The 16591-nt window shown below is 37.9% G+C and overlaps 1 protein-coding gene across 3 annotated transcripts in view; it reads left to right on the top strand.

Annotated features, from left to right (window-relative positions):
* Positions 1 to 16591, top strand: part of COL2A1 (collagen type II alpha 1 chain) — an 88486-nt gene that overhangs the window by 35950 nt on the left and 35945 nt on the right. For all 3 annotated transcript variants that reach the window (XM_039332764.1, XM_039332762.1, XM_039332763.1), the window contains 8 exons: positions 1473 to 1526; positions 5865 to 5963; positions 7540 to 7584; positions 7784 to 7882; positions 9099 to 9152; positions 12408 to 12515; positions 13812 to 13865; positions 15113 to 15211. In XM_039332764.1, the coding sequence (XP_039188698.1) occupies positions 1473 to 1526; positions 5865 to 5963; positions 7540 to 7584; positions 7784 to 7882; positions 9099 to 9152; positions 12408 to 12515; positions 13812 to 13865; positions 15113 to 15211 (612 nt within the window). The remainder of the gene's footprint in view (positions 1 to 1472; positions 1527 to 5864; positions 5964 to 7539; positions 7585 to 7783; positions 7883 to 9098; positions 9153 to 12407; positions 12516 to 13811; positions 13866 to 15112; positions 15212 to 16591) is intronic.

The raw sequence follows: 16591 nt of genomic DNA, 5'->3' as shown, positions 1-16591 counted from the left end.
TAAAGATACCTTGAAAGATACCATTTCAGAGTGGTAAATGAAGGGGTAAAAACAGAGGTAGATGATTCTCTATTCGTTGTACAATGAAGAGCGGCTTGACTTAATAGTAGAAGGGACAGAGAGAAGAAAGGATGAATAATGACTTTTTTTCAAAATGTAAAACATTGTATTCACATCTTCAGAATCAGGGATGGAACTGATTTTTGGAACAAAATATTTGATTAAATACTATTTAATATTTTGAGCATTTAAATAGATTTATATTTCTTACTCCAGCTTGACTTGTGTAATAAAAGCTGTTTAACTTACAGTCATCTTTTATAAAGTAGTTATTTTTACTGGGAAGGAGGATGCATTATTATACAATAAAGAACAGTTATGAAATGTTTGTACTGCAGTAAATTGGTACTGAAGGAATATTATTTTATAATTACTTGGTGGCCTTCTATGACTGTTCATAAGTCACTCAGATTTGGCAACAGTTATTCATGTTGGTTTCATTCTTCCCTTTTTCCAAATAATGTTATTAAGAATTATAAATAAAAGAAATAAAAATTAATACACACATACAAGTACAAAAAGAAAATAGTATGAAAAAGAAAGAACTGAAAAAGAGTAACCTCCCTTTCATTCCAGCAAATAAAAAACAATTTTAATAGCTTGTCATCATCTCTAAATATAACATAATCTTTCTTCCTCCCATAGTTAATCTCTTAAGTAAAAAACATAAATCCATAAGCTTCATCAGATGTTCCTTGTCAGCAAAATTTCTGGGAAGTGAAGCAGATTTGACTTTTTTCCCTCTTTTACTGCTAATCAAATGAACCAACTTTATAAATATTCCCTGAATTTTTATTCAACTATCTAATGAATAATTCAGGAGAAGAAAAGAAGAAAGACTTCAAAGTAGCTTGTTAGAAACAAGGAGTAACAATGATTTTATACTTTGAAACTAGACTGGATCTGACACAGATTCCAAATTCAAATTCCAATAATATCCAAGTCATTTCACTTGGTTATGATAACTATATTATCCAACTCTGGATTGTGCCCCCCCCCCAGACAGCATCTATTACATCCATGTTTTCCTTGTGAACCTTTCTATATTATTATAAGCACTTTTTTTTCCTGACCAAACTTCTAAATACAAAAAAATTAATTTGGAACAGGTGGAGAACTGGAGCAAGTGAAGTTGAGTGCTCTTTTTATTAAGTCTAAGAGTAACTAAAAAACATCAGCAACGTTATTTCTTGACTCAGTTTGACCAAAAACTTGTTTCAGGCCACAGATACATTGGGAAGCTCAGTTCAGCCTCAACTATCCACCTCTACATTTAAATAATTCAATTATTATACTTTAGGACTGAAATGTACAACTATTTAAATGAGCCTACAATTCTAAATGATTAAAAGAATTCAGTTCTGTTTTTTTTCAAGCTCACTAAAGCCACTTCTTTTGTTTCTTTTTTTCAGGGACCTGTTGGCCCTTCTGGTGGCCCAGGGTTTCCAGGGGCTCCAGGTGCAAAGGCAAGTCATGCTTCAAAGCCAAAGTAATGTTTCTGTAATTGTCTAGCATAAACTGCATCTACTTGTAATCCTCGACTTATAACAGTTCATTTATTGACCGTTCAAAGTTACAATGGCACTGAAAAAAGTGACTTATAACTGTTTTTCACACTGAAGCATCCTCATGGTTGTGTGATCAGAATTCAAACACTTGGCAACTGACTCATGTTTATGACGGTTGCAGTGTCTCGGTGTTATGTGATCACCTTTCATAACCTTCTGACAAGCAGAGTTAATGGGAAAACCAGATTCACTTAACTGTGTTACTAACTTAACAACTGCAGTGATTCACTTAACAGCTGTGGCAAGAAAGTTTGTAAAACGGGATAAAACTCACTTAGCAAATATTTCACTTAGCCCTGAATTTTTTTTTAAAAAAAGAGGGAAGTCTATACTGCATTTATATTAATGGATCTTTCAGGGCCCATCTTTGATTTTGGAGATTACTTCTTTTGGGGCCTGAGAATTGAAAGGAATATGAATTACACTGAAGAATTTGAGGGTTCTATCTTGCCCTCTCTTGTTCTGTTTTATCTGCTTCTGTGGGTGCATAATTTGGTGCAGTGAGATGGAAAAGCAATGAGTCTAGCTATGAAAACAGTACAAGGAGAAAACAAGTATGGGAATTTTTCAAGGCCTTTAGAAAATGTCTTGAAATAGTGGCTAATATAAAGCTTCTGAATATCCTGTATAAGATAATGTGAAGACCTTTGAGTTGATGACAGATGAACCAATTTAGACTCTTTTTTTTTTTAGCAGTGATGATTTTGTTTGTAGGGGGAATATCCTTAACAGACTTAAGGCCCATTATTGAATATGTTTAATAATGTGTTTTAAGAGCCCAGGCCAAAATAATTTGTTTTAAATCATAGGAAATTCTCCCATTCACTTCCTTATCTGGAAGGCTTGTTCAAATATTTATATTGCAATGATTATCAAGTCAATAAGTAGAATAATAATTAAGACTGAAAAATATGCAAGTGAAAAAAAAATCTCATAGCCATTTCCTGCTAGGTTTTCCTCTTGCCACAGGTCATCCCACTCAAACATTCATTTACCATCAGTTTGAGAACAGATGAAGAAATTGCTGGCTATGAATTTAGGACTAGCTAGCATGCTTAGACACTTTTATGCTCAGATGGAACCAACTCTTGTAAAAGCTGAAGAACACTCCGTTTTCTGTGTACTATTGGCTCTATATGTGTTTTGCATACACATTTTTTTCAACAGTATCTTCATTCCTCAGTGTATTTCATATTCTTTTCAAGAATTCCTGAGTATTTGGTTCAGACTGCCTTTTGCCCTAGGCTTGAACAGAGCTCAGAATTTTGCCAAAGGGACAAGGCAATCAGAGGATCAACCCTCCAGATGTATCATAATATTATGTGCCTTGGCTCAGCTTCACAGATTTCCTTATTGTAAGGCCCATTAGGGAGAGGGAAAACACAGAGACAGCCAGAGAGAATGGCCTTCCCTTGGGAATTCCCAAAACCACATGGCTTCTGATTTTAGTGTGCTAATCTGCTAGTGGACTGGTTTCTATGGTTACTAGACAGTGAAGGGGGCCATGTGTATATGTGTGAGGGGAGGTAGAGATGGTAGAAAATGAGGCCCCTTGTGCAGTATCCCACAAGAACTAACAATGGGTCTTCTTCAGGAACAAAGTGCCCTTGTTATAAAAGATGAAGAAAAGAATCCTTCTGAAGGGAATGTCACAGATAATAAGATGGGGTGAGGGAGGGGAGAGGAATATTAGCATTTTGCATTTTAGGAATGGTGTTTTCATCCGGAGTTGGGGGAAGAGCAAGAATGGAAAAGCCTAAAGGTTTGGTACGAAATAACAAGAGAGTATACAAGCTTTTAGGTTGTCCAGAATTCTTTATTAATTGATCTGATCCAAAAGAGGGTGGGAAAGAAATAGACCAGCCCAAAAAACACACCCTGGGCAAGTCTTTTAATTTGAGGTTTTGCAATATAAGGAGTAGGATTTTAATTGTTCAAATTACTCACAAAAAAATCAGAGTTTTTCCCCTTCCCCCCCCCCATCATCTGAGGCATATTTTAGAATTCCTTTCCTTGGTCAAAATATCAGAGCTCCTTATCCAGAAACCACAGTAATCTGTTATGATTGCTTGGTTTATTTTAAATAAAGAAATATTTCACATCACAGCTAATTTATTTTTTAGCATATGGCATATCATGGACTAGCAATATATATTAACATTTCACTTAGATTAGTAAAGCACAATAAAATATAAATGTCAAAAAGATCTAGGCTCAAATATCTGTATCTAGGCCATCTAACCATTGAAGTGCAGCACTGTTTATATTTTTTAAAAAAATCAGATACTGGACCGGCATATGCCCTCAGCTTACTGCCACAGTCACACTGAGGGGAGAATATTGTGCCCCGTTTATACAGAGGGTCCTAGCAGATGCTGGGTGAGGTGCAAATCCTATTCAGGAATGTCCATTGCTAACGTGATCATTCAAAGCCTGGCGCCTTTTTTGTGGGGTCATATATAGGGCTACCTATGTCTGGGCATTCAGCAACCCATTTGGCTTTCCATTGGGAATCGATGTTAAAGTGGTTGGGCAGATGTTGTGTAAGTGCCAGTGGGGGCTTTCTGCATTTGAGTCTTCCAGCTGATAAATGTGGAAGGTCGGCTTGCACCGGTCGGAGTGAGTTGTTCATACTTTTTCTGTATTCTCTCACTAGTGCATCTTGCCTTCGTAAAGCTGGCTGTGCTATATGACTCAGAACAGGAAGCCAACAAGTCAGGATGGTTTTAATACATCCGCTTATAATCCTCATGGTATCGTTGAGTCTGCTGTCTAACTTACTAGTATGGCAGCTGTTAAACCACACAGAGGCACAGTATTCTGCTGCGGAGTAGACCAACCCTGGTGCTGATGACCTGAGGGTAGCAGATGAAGCTCCTCATTTAGTTCCACACAATTTCTGGAGTGTGTTGTTCCAGTAATGATTTTTTTGCCACCATATTCTCTAGATGTATCTTATAAGAGAGAGTCTGGTCCAATGTTACTCCAAGGTATCTAGGATGAGGATTATAGGGGAGTACGTTGTTGTTTCAGTAGACCTTCGGGGTTACATATGCTAGTTTGTTAAGATGGAAGCATGTAGTTACCGTTTTGCTGGTGCTAGGAGTGAGCCTCCAGTGAGTGAAGAATTTTCCCAAGATTTTAAGATCTTTGGACGGGAGGCTGTCTGCCACTTCCATGAGTTTTTCTTGTACTGCTGTGGCCAAGTCATCAGCGTATTCAAATTTGTGTCCTAGCTTTATACCACTTTACAGAAAAAATGTGAGATCTAAGGGGGGGGGTCTCCTTGAAAGAACAATGTAACCAACATAGGACAATTATGTAACTTCTGAAAATAGGGGGAAATGGAAAAGAAAACTATTTGCCCCAAGTTGCAAGCTCTTCTTATAAGATACTGCTTGACTATTCTTACAGGTCACAAAGAATCTAGTAGTTTTTTTTCTGATGATATTTAAATGCTTATTAGTAGTATGACCCAGGAAAGCCTTTGATTGTCCAGCAGCAGGAAGTGTGCAACTACCATCAGTTCTAGGGCCTATCAACTCTATTGGACTATGCAGGCCACGTGGAAGATTATACTTCAGTGGTGGGTGAAGCCATGGCCCATAGAAGAGAGTTTTTAGGACAGTGATTCTCAACCTTTCTAATGCCGTGACCCCACAATACAGTTCCCCATGTTGTGGTGACCCCCAAGTGGGTGTGGCCACCAATAAGAGGGAGTAGGACAGCTAGGGAAAAGGGAAAAAAATGGCGGACAGGATGGTTTGCTGACCCCCGTGAAATGGTCATTTGACCCCAAATGGGGTCCCGACCCACAGGTTGAGAACCACTGTTTTAGGAGCTTTAAGAAGTGCCTTAAACATTTGCAAGACTTAAGGCAGCCCCAAAGGTGCTTTTTCAAAAGGCAACTGGACTTCTTTTGTTTTTCTTTGAAGACATTTTGCTTCTCATCCAAGAAGCTTGGATTGAGACAACCATGATCTTGGATTGAGACAACCAAGACTGACAATCTCCATAAATCATTAAGGCAATCATTCTGCCCCTTAAACTCCTCTCAGCCACCCAGTGAAAAGAATCTCACATGTTTGTCTCTGCAGCCACATTGAGTGGCAAAATAGGAATGGTGGTGGGTCATATGAATGCCATGGTCTGCCCTTTTTCCACCCTTTTCTTTATGGATATCTTTGCTGGGGCTTTTTTCTAGTAATTCATGTTCCTTTCTTTATATCTATTCAGGGTGAAGCTGGTCCTACTGGTGCTCGTGGCCCTGAGGGTGCCCAAGGCTCTCGAGGTGAATCTGGATCCCCTGGTTCTCCTGGACCTGCAGGACCTTCAGTAAGTATTCTGGATCTTAAAATAAATTCAGGATCCAGAATCTTTAGATGATATGAAGATGTTTTAGTTCACTCATAGGCAATCTACAACCAATGGGTTGCTTATAATCCTTGGCCATTTTCTGTGTAAGCAGGAAGGAGACCACAATACACAATTTTTTTTCCTGCTTTCTGTTTGATCAGCCATCATTTGATGATTGGAAACTATGGCTGTTCTTGCTGCTATTAATATGTGAATGAGCATACATATAGACTCAGACTTAGTTGTAGGTGAAATTAGCTTGGTTTGTAATTGGCAAATGCTCCTAGTTTTGATGGACTTTAGTTTAGTGAACTTTGGATGCAACACAAAAAATCTGTCCATGCACTGTGTAGCTTTATGAATGTGTAAAGTCTCATCTGCCATTTTACATTTGTGCAAAATTTGTAAAATATGCAAAACGCATATGCATAAAATCCTATTCCTATTTTAAGCTTACATAAAATATATACAATATACACATCTAAAATTTCTTTTGGATTTAACAAACGTTCTACTTTAATAAATATTTTGCTTCTATTAATCTGCTAAATCTCAGGTTTATTGTATCTAGAAACATGTCTTACCATTTGGCTCACAATACTGAATTCTAAATTCATAAACCACTAACAGTGTGCACAACATTTCAATGCTGGAATAGTGCCTTGTTTTTTTTTATCTGGTCCATCAAAGTCAAATGTAATATGTGGAGCCTATGCAATATATTTCACCCATTCCATTTCTATAACAGTCACCTACAAAGGTTTGTACAAAAACCACAGTTACCTACACGTTTGCACATTATCATCTTCACTTGCCCACGATGATTTAATTATAAGAAAATAAAATGTGCCTACAAATGGGAGGGGAAGCTCTCATTTGTTTGTCTCTTAATGAGATACAAATTATAGCATTGGCAAGAGTTTTGGAAAATTCAAGGTAAGAACTAACATCCACTTTTTTCATATTAGAAACTCCTTGAATTTTTGTAGGGACTGAGGTTTTAGGAAGCAAATTCTAATTTGTTTTATAAAACCATAATAACAAATTAAGCTGTAATTGCAGATTAAATAATTGTCCATTTGATATTGTTTACTCCAAATTATTTTGACATATTTCAAGACCAGAACTTTTCTATCCATTGCTGTTTTGGGTTACTTTATCAGACTAGTAGTTATGGTGAAAAAAACCCTCATTTGATACAATGTTCTTCATTTAGCCACCTGTCTGTGAATAACCTGGGAAGGAAAAAATATGGTTGTGATAGATGTTGTGCTTTAAGCCACCTGTTTATAGTTTGTTACTGTAACATATTCTAATCAAAAGATATGTATAAGATAATTTTGTGGGTTTCAATTAAGTCACATATTAGAAGTAATTAATGTGTGTAATTACTACATTTTATATTTTATAATAACCTTTTATAACTTGACTAAAGAGAAGGAATAGTTTACCAATTGCTTTGCTTGCAATTTAAGCAAATTATTTTCTTAAAATCTCTGAAATGACAATGATTTTTTAAAAGGTATTTTGCTCACAGATTTCTTCTTGCTTTTAGGGCAACCCTGGAAATGATGGGATCCCTGGTGCCAAAGGATCAGCAGTAAGTAGCAGATTAGACGAATATAAAAGCAAAACTAATTGGAGACTGTGGAAGACTTGAGGAACATTCACATAATCTCTGGTCTAAATTACCTGTCAAAATTCTGAACATCAATTGTGATCTTTCTGAATAGCCCGCTGTGTCTCAATCCACCTGCATTTCTCATTCCTAACTCTGGGTTTCTTGGTTCGATTAACAGGGTGCTCCTGGCATTGCTGGTGCTCCTGGTTTTCCTGGCCCACGTGGACCACCTGGGCCACAAGGTGCAACAGGACCTTTGGGTCCCAAAGGTCAGGCGGTAAGAAACTGATATAGGGATAGTGTGAAACTGTGACATGCCTGGTACTCCGATTGATTGCTCAGGATCCTGCCTCTTGCATCTGGGGTGCCTTCATTCTGGGTGATTCATATCATTAGTGCTTCATTCTGAGGCTGTTTCTGGATGGCTTCTTGTCATGCTGATCTTAACTGGGATTTGTCATGGATGGTTAAAGAACAATAATCACTATTTCATAAACCTTGCCTGCCTACAGTAACTATTATAATGATTGCCACTTGTCCATTATTTCCATAAAGTTCTACATGTGGACTTAAGAGAAGGGGGTGCAATTATTTCCTACTTGATTGTTTTGGAGGCATTTGAAAGTGATGAGAAATATATTTAAGTTTCTCTAAAACCTGGTAAGGAGTAATGATTGATTTTTTTTTTTTTTGCTTTCCTTAACTTTCTATAAATCTCAGAAAATAAGGAGAAAAGAGAGAGAGAGAGAGAGAGATCCCTTAAAAACATGTGTGACAATATGAAGTATTGCTAAAAGAGCACAACGAGACTACAGAAAATGTAATTAATTCTCACTGTACGTGAGTTACATTTTGGGAAGATGACAGCTGGAAAATTCAATCCTAAACAAACATACTAAGGAGAAAGTCATCTTGAGCTCAAAGACTTATTTCTGAGTTAACTTGCTTGAGATTGCATTACTAGTCAATTAGAAGGGATAAGAAATACAGGTATATGCTTTTATAAACTAATAAAAAACAATAAGCTTTGGAAACCTGAATGGAAGCCCACATGTTCCTGAAGAATTCTCCAATGTGAAATTATTGGTCTTCTAGACATGCACCTTATATCAGTCTCTTTACTGAAGAATCATGATGTCCATGCAATAACCGACATCATGATGGATTTAAGAAGCTGTAAAAGATTGCAGGCATATCCTTGAAAATTCATAAAAAGTATAAAAAATAATTACTGGAATGTATTATATCTAAACAGGGAAATGAAGCCTATTTAATAGTGGGATAAGTAACAGGCTGAACTGAACAGGTGCTGTTACAAAACCATGGTTTCAAAATGATTCTTTTTCATCTAAGGAATGAGCACCCTCTTTACTGTTAAAGCATCCCTTGTAGCTGATATTGCTTTAAAAGTTCTGCTGGTTTGATCAGTAGGTAGCCTAAAGTGATACAGATGTTGTTTTATTCTTTTAACATTTTTCTTTCTATCGCTGTAGGGAGAGCCTGGAATTGCAGGCTTCAAAGGTGAACAAGGCCCCAAGGGTGAAACTGTAAGTAATTGATCATGTGCATGTCATTTTACGCTAGACTTGAATTTATGCTCTTTTATATACTCTTTGTCAAAGTTCTGTTTCTACAGAAACCCTCTAGGGAGTTGTAATCCCAGCCCATATGAAGGGCAACCATTTACAAGGCTCCTTTAATATGTTCAGAGGAGGCATATAATAAATCATTGGAAATTCGGATTCCAAATAGTACTTGGAAAATGTTTATTTTTTTTTATGATCATGCACTTGTAACTGAAATTGCATTTTTTTTTTCAAATCAAAAAGGCTGAGAAAGTGTTCAATAAATTTCGTCACATTTTTTTCTGTGTTATATGGGGATTTGGTGAATGAGTAGCCTGATGCTCATCAAAATAAATATCTGTATTTTCTCTGGGCTCGCTAGATTTTTATATAGGGATGGCTTGTTTGCATAGTCCCTGTATAGAGAAAATCAAATAAGCTCAATTAGGATCAAATGTACAACTGAAATCCTCTACAAAATCTGTAAAGTTGTAGTTGTTAATCTATAGACTTATAGTTAGATTTTTTCATTCTGGGCAAAAGAAATGTTACATTTAACATAAAATGGGACAGATGCCAGCAGCAAGTAGGTGACTATAATCCCATTTTCTCCACTCATCACTAACTTACGCCTAAAAGGTAGGTTGGAATCAGTTTATGCCTTTTCATTACTAAATAACTTTGGGATACTCAAACTGAGTTACAAAAATCTAAATGGCCACTACATGGGAGCAAAGAGGTAGCGAGATCTTTGCTCTCATCTACTGGTCATCCAGATTTCCACAGCCTGGGTCATAGAATAAGTACCTGAATGAAAATAATAATTTGTTCCTTTAAAACCACAAGCTGGATGCCAGCAGGAATCTAAAGCTTTGATAGGAGAGATGTGCTACATACGCGTCCCAGGTTCAGTTGTTTTATATACTCAGTTTAATTTCCAATTAAAAGGGTCTGAGGCTGCTTATAAAGGTCACCATTTGGAAGCCTTGTAAAATCTGGCATATAATAAAAAGTTTCTTTGGTAGCAGAGCTGAAAAAGAACCTTGTTCTAGGAAAGCACTAACATGCAAGATAGGCAGTATCAGCCATGCATCTGACTCATACAAGGAAGTTTTGTGTGCTTCCCCTTCTCCTTTTCCCATTTCTCAGTTTCGACATGTGTCCTTTCTGTGTATCTGAATCTTTCCAGAGAATAGTCTTTCTGATTCCCAATCATCTTAATCAGGTAGTCCTCATGTAGCAACTGCCTGTTTTGTAATTACAACAGTGATGAAAAAGTAACTTTGCAACCAGTCCTTGCATTTATAACCTTTGTAGGTGTGCAACGCAAAGAAAGGCTGAAATAAGATCATAAGCAGAGTTGCAGTTTCACTTAGCAACCTTTCCACTTAATGGCCAGGTTGCCAGTCCTAGCTGTGGTCACTAAACAGAGATTACCTGTACAGTTTAAACATGGGATGGATCCAGGACAGTGATGGGATTCAGATATGTGAACAATCAGTTCTCTCTGTGGATACTGCTTCCAAAAGTCCATTTTGGGCCTGGACAACAAAAAATTAACTACCGGTTCTGCTGAAGTGATGCAAACTAGCTGAATCCCACCACTAATTCAGGATGTCAAGCTATTCTCCAAGGTGCCTGAAGGTAGGACAAGAAGCAATGGATGGAAACTGATCAAGGAGAGAAGCAACCTAGAACTAAGGAGAAACTTCCTGACAGTTAGAACAATTAACCAATGGAACAACCTGCCTCCAGAAACTGTGAATGCTCCAACACTGGAAGTTTTTAAGAAGAGACTGGACAGCCATTTGTCCGAAATGGTGTAGGGTTTCCTGCCTGAGCAGGGGGTTGGACTCGATGATCTCCAAGGTCCCTTCCAACTTTATTATTATTATTTGAAAATATGTTCAGAATTAAGTTGTTTTAGGCCCAATCACAGGTATATCTTTGCAAGTCTAGAGTTCCCACACAAACAGCGGCAAAGTGGGAGTCCTTTAGCCAATAGCTGGGCTAAAAGAAATTATAGTCTGCCACTACTTATTTCCTATCTTTTCAACCGGCCCACAGATCTTATCCTGCCTCTTAAGGTTTCACCTAATGAGTTGCTAAAAAAGAATCCCTTTCATTCCTCCCCAAAGATAAAATAAAATTGCAAGCATTTTTCTCTAGTGCCTCATGTATTTCTGTGCACTGTCATGAACACATCTCCTTTGTATTTTAATAAAATCCCGGAGGCCTTCTAAGAAGAAGCTGTGGAAAGGGAAGTGGATTGTTAAAAAGATACAAATAAATGAATAGAAAACCCTGGAAATCACTGGAATTTCATAAAACTATGATGCACGTTTTATTTAGATCAGTGTTTCCTAAACTTGACAATTTTAAGGCATGTGGACTTCAACTCCCAGAATTCCACAGCCAGCATTGCTGGCTGTGGAATTCTGGGAGTTGAAGTCCTCATGCCTTAAAATTGTCAAGTTTGGGAAACACAGATTTAGATGAATAGATAGACTGAGTGTAAGCTGGAGGGTTCATAGCATTTATGCTCCTATAAATATTTGTCCCCATCAGATAACTAGAGAAACTCAGAGCCACGGGTTTTGTGAGAATAAAATAGCTCTTGCCATTTCTAATTCTAATGTAGGCTGGCTTTATGCTACTATATGCACACACACACACACACACACACACACACTGCTACTCCCTTAGCTTTCATATTTGGGGATAAGAATGACGAGTAATTTCTACCCATCTCATAACTCCTCTTTCAAACATAATATCAAAAGATTGCTGATGGCCATCAACTATTACTGGGGCTTTGAAACAAAATTACAACTATTGTCAATCCTTTATTTACTGTAATCTTAGGCAGCATTACCATCTGGGTGTGCTGGATATCAACTAAAGTTTTTCAGTCAAGCAAAGATTTTAGCCCAGGGGTTAGAGCAAGGACTAAGTCTTGTCCTGCCCATCCATAACAATATTTTTTTAAAAAAATTAATCCACTGGGCAACAAAGAAATAACCCTTGAAACAGCGAAGATTAAAATGAAAAATAGCTGAGATTGTCTCTCTGAATAATTGTCCTGCTAAAGGGATTGGGCCACCTAAATTCTGGGTGATTTTCAAAATGTTTTTTTCTAAAAACTATAGTGATCATTGATAGAACTTTGACATTATTGGATAAAAGATAAAGGAATATGAAAGATGTAACTAAGCCTTTACTTTTTCTCATCCCCAGGGCCCTGGGGGACCACAAGGAGCACCTGGTCCAGCCGGCGAAGAAGGGAAGAGAGGAGCTCGTGGTGAGCCAGGAGCTGCAGGACCAATTGGACCACCCGGAGAGAGGGTAAGTGATACCATTTGCAGGGAGTAGTCCTGGAATGATGCTCAGTCATGTGATGTCAGGCGCAAACAACCAGACTCATATATGTAGAGCTTAAACTAGCTACTTTATTGTTCTATGCCTATTCCACAGGAATCTCCCCAAACTGGTAGCTTGTGCTGGAAAAGACCAGATAAGGCTCAAAGGCATTCAGAGGAGTTAGATCTGGCCCTCTTGTGACTATGTAGTGAGTCTAAGCTAATTCCCTGCTTGACTCCTCTTCCCATCTGAGGCAGTGGCTCTCCAACATGTGGTGTAAATTCCAAGCAAAGGGTTAATTAATCTTAGATTGGAAGTTGCCTAAGGTAGTGTCTTACAGTTAATGGCTATTTTGACTAAAACTGTTGGAATTAAAGGCAACCCAGATAATCCATGATAAAGTCATGTTAGTGACCCATAATTTTTGAAACTATTGAGTTCTAGTCCCCAAAGCAGCAGTCTCTTAATCTTTTAAAGATTGCAGCACAAGAGCTCCTGTAGAGTGAACTCGTGTTTAAGTGCAAAAATGTTTGGACCGTTGTGGCACAGAAGATATAAAGAGAAAATTGTATTTGGTCAGAGCTCATGGCCATAGTAGCTATAGGACTCTTTGTTGCTGTTATTTATTGCATTCATAGAATATAGTTAATGTACCTTGCTCTTAAGTGGCCATATTACCACTCAGGTACAAATCCTCCCAACCCATACACCATCTAGGGTGGTGGGAGAGAAGAATTTCATTGTTTCCATCCTTGTTTGCTTTGCCTGGGCTATTGAGAGGGAGAAGTATAGTTGTCAATTCAACTTTTGCTTTAAACAGCCAAAATTCAGAAATTGGAAAGAGCATAATGCCCAATGTCCTTCCAATGGGGAAATGGCCTGACTCAAATTCTGAAGAGTACTAAGTTTTCCAATTTAAAACTTTCAGTTTTCCATTGGAAAATAAGTTGGCTCTTATGCCAAAGGCAGATGCCAATCTGGCATTGCAGGCATGTACGTCTGGGAATAGCAGAAACCGAGGTGCCCTACTATGCAAAATGGTCTTAAGAGCATTGAGGCTCTTCCCTTAGAACAGGTTATATTATTTAGATCCACACAGATATTTCTTGTGTATAGTAATTATATTGTTAATTCGTTCATCAACTGTGCTAGCCTAGTGAGGGTTCTTGCTTCTGCTGTGTCCCTGTTCTAAGAGCTATAAGTGATCTAGAGTTCCTGCTGAATCTTTGGTAATGATGGTGCCGTCCTTGACTTTGAAATTATTATTTTTTTTGCTTTCAGGGTTCCCCTGGAAATCGTGGTTTTCCAGGTCAGGATGGATTAGCTGGTCCCAAAGTGAGTGTTGAACTTGCTGCCTTTGCATTGGAATAACATTTTTTTAAAAAATTAGAAAGACGGTACTATTTTTTTCTTTCTGTTCTTTGATTGAAAATGGTGTTCTGTGTTTCCTTTAATAGTGTCCTAGCTCATGGATTCTTTCGCAGAAAACATAGTATGCCCGTTGTAGATATCCTCTAATATATCTTTAGAATCAATTAATTGACATTTTTATTTGGAAAGGTTCACAACCGTATCCATTTCATAGATGTATAGTGTTTAGGATAGGGGATGAGCAGTCCTGTGGAGTTTTACTTCTAAAATCCACAATTTACCAATTAGATTTGGGTGCAGAAGGTATGCATTTAGAAAGAAAAAACTCCCCAAATTAGTATAAACTAAAGCAGTGTTTCCCAAACTTGACAATTTTAAGGCATGTGGACTTCAACTCCCAGAATTCCACAGCCAGCATTGCTGGCTGTGTAATTCTGGGAGTTTAAGTCCACATGCCTTAAAATTGTCAAGTTTGGGAAACACTGAACTAAAGAAGTATCTTCTTTCATTGTCCTATATCAGGGGTAGGCAATCTTGGCTCTTTTGTGACTCGTGCACTTCAACTCCCAGAAGGTTGCCTACCCCTGTCCTATATTGTTTCATAAAGTCCTATGTTCTTTCATAATGTTCTAAGTTCTTTCATAATCAATGGGGGAGAACTAGTGTGGTATGGCAGCTCAGCTACTGAAGTAGGATTGAAGACACCTTGGACCAGGCTTAGCCTCATGGCAGTTTGTTGAGTAAATTTGGGCTGGTCGCTATCTGCTAGCTCAGCCTATCTCGCTTCTTTATTATTTTGGGGGAAGAAAAATTGGAGGAGATAGTGCTGGGTACACCAAGTTGAACTCCTGGAAAAAAAGGTAGGAGAGAAATTGAATGACTGAATAAATCCATTTGTGATTACTACTGTCCTTCTTTGTAACTTAGCTTGAGGAAGGAATTATTTTACTACAGATGTAGGTAAATAATTAAGATTAGGATGTAGCTATGCGGTAAACTTAGCTTATTTTCTGTTCAACCCTTCTGTGTGTGTGTTTTTTTTTTAGGATATCAGAATAATTAAATGAGTTTTAAACCTCTTCAAAATATATAGTGCAGGTGTGTCCAGAGATAATTTGATGGTAGATCGTTGGTCCAAATACAGATTTTCCTGGTATTCTTCAGAAAAATCTTTGATGAATGTATTTCTTGCTTAAACCTTTCTTCAATAGGGTGCTCCTGGAGAACGTGGCCCTATTGGTCTTGGGGGAGCCAAAGGGGCCCCTGGAGATCCTGGACGACCTGGAGAACCCGGCTTGCCTGGTGCCCGGGTAAGATCAATGTGGAATTGAATGAGCCGTGTAAGGGAGACGCCCCCGAAGTGTGAAAAACAGCTAGTCAAGGGAGCCGAGGTGGCGCAGCAGTTAGAGTGCAGTACTGCAGGCCACTTTAGCTGACTGTGTTCAGCAGGTCAGCGGTTCAAATCTCACCGGCTCAAGGTTGACTCAGCCTTCCATCCTTCCGGGGTAGGTAAAATGAGGACCCAGATTGTTGGGGGCAATGTAAATATATATATACATTGCTTACTGGTGTACACCGCTTAGAGAGTGCTTGCACTTAAAGCGGTATATAAGTCTCATAAATAAATAAATAAATAAATAAATAAATAAATAAATAAATCCCACATCACTGTGGAAGAATATCACTTAACCTGAGAAGACCTGTCTTCATAGTATTGCTACTATTTATATATAAGTGAATCGTGCCTGCTTATAAAGCATGTGCATTAATATACCCGATACATAGGTAGTGTCAGGTAGTAGAAGACATTTTTTTGTGTAGAGAAATGAAAAGCATTCACACAGCTGTGGCTTCAGGTTGGGTTTATACGGATGGATTAAAGTATATCTGAAGAACTGGATCCTTTTTGCTTTGGATCTCTATTTCTAAAAGCAAGGGGTTATTCAAACAATCCTCGTTTAGCAACTGCCTCACTGAGCAACCAGTCCTCACATTTATGACCTTTGCAGTTCTGTAAAGCAAAGCTGAAGTAAGAACATAAGCATAGTTAGTTTCACTTAGTGACATTTAACAACTCAGTTGCCAATCTCAATAGCAATCATTTAATGAGGATTATCTGTAAGCAATAATGTGGAGCTGTTTTATATTTTGTATCTGGTTAAAAAATATACTGGAGTATAATGCCTGTTGGGAACTTCATAATGAACTAATGTTATGCCAACCTGTATAGCTCATCTTTGCTTTATTTAATTGCATGCTATAGTTGATGGACATTGCAATTATGATCACTACCATATCCGTTATCGGGCGTTGGCGATCATGTTAGCGATCCTGTTTTTATCAGCAGCCACATGAAAAAGTGCTGCTGAGTTTTGTCCAAACCAGTCCCTTAGATTTTGAAGCGTATACCTACTAGTAATGTAGTAGGTACAAGTAACCACTAGATGGCATCAAGTGGATACAGAAAACTCTTAATTTTCCATTTTTGCCATCAAATATGCTAAGCCAGTTTTGTGGCATTCATAATTCTCAGAGCTTCAGATTAAATTTTGTGTCTATACAGGTCCCTGTTTGAACAATCTTGACTCAAAAAAGTTCTGCAGGAAGGACCAGGTTTAAATTTGTAGATTTAATACTGGCATCTGTCTCATTTTCAGTGCCAGGTGTGAGTTAGAATGAGTGAGTTTTGC

Source organism: Crotalus tigris, unplaced genomic scaffold, assembly GCF_016545835.1.
Source record: "Crotalus tigris isolate CLP2741 ecotype Arizona unplaced genomic scaffold, ASM1654583v1 scf7180000024462.759394, whole genome shotgun sequence".
Classification (NCBI taxonomy): Eukaryota; Metazoa; Chordata; class Lepidosauria; order Squamata; family Viperidae; genus Crotalus; species Crotalus tigris.
The sequence above is the reverse complement of the archived record's forward strand: the minus strand, read 5'-3'. Positions and strand labels throughout refer to the sequence as shown.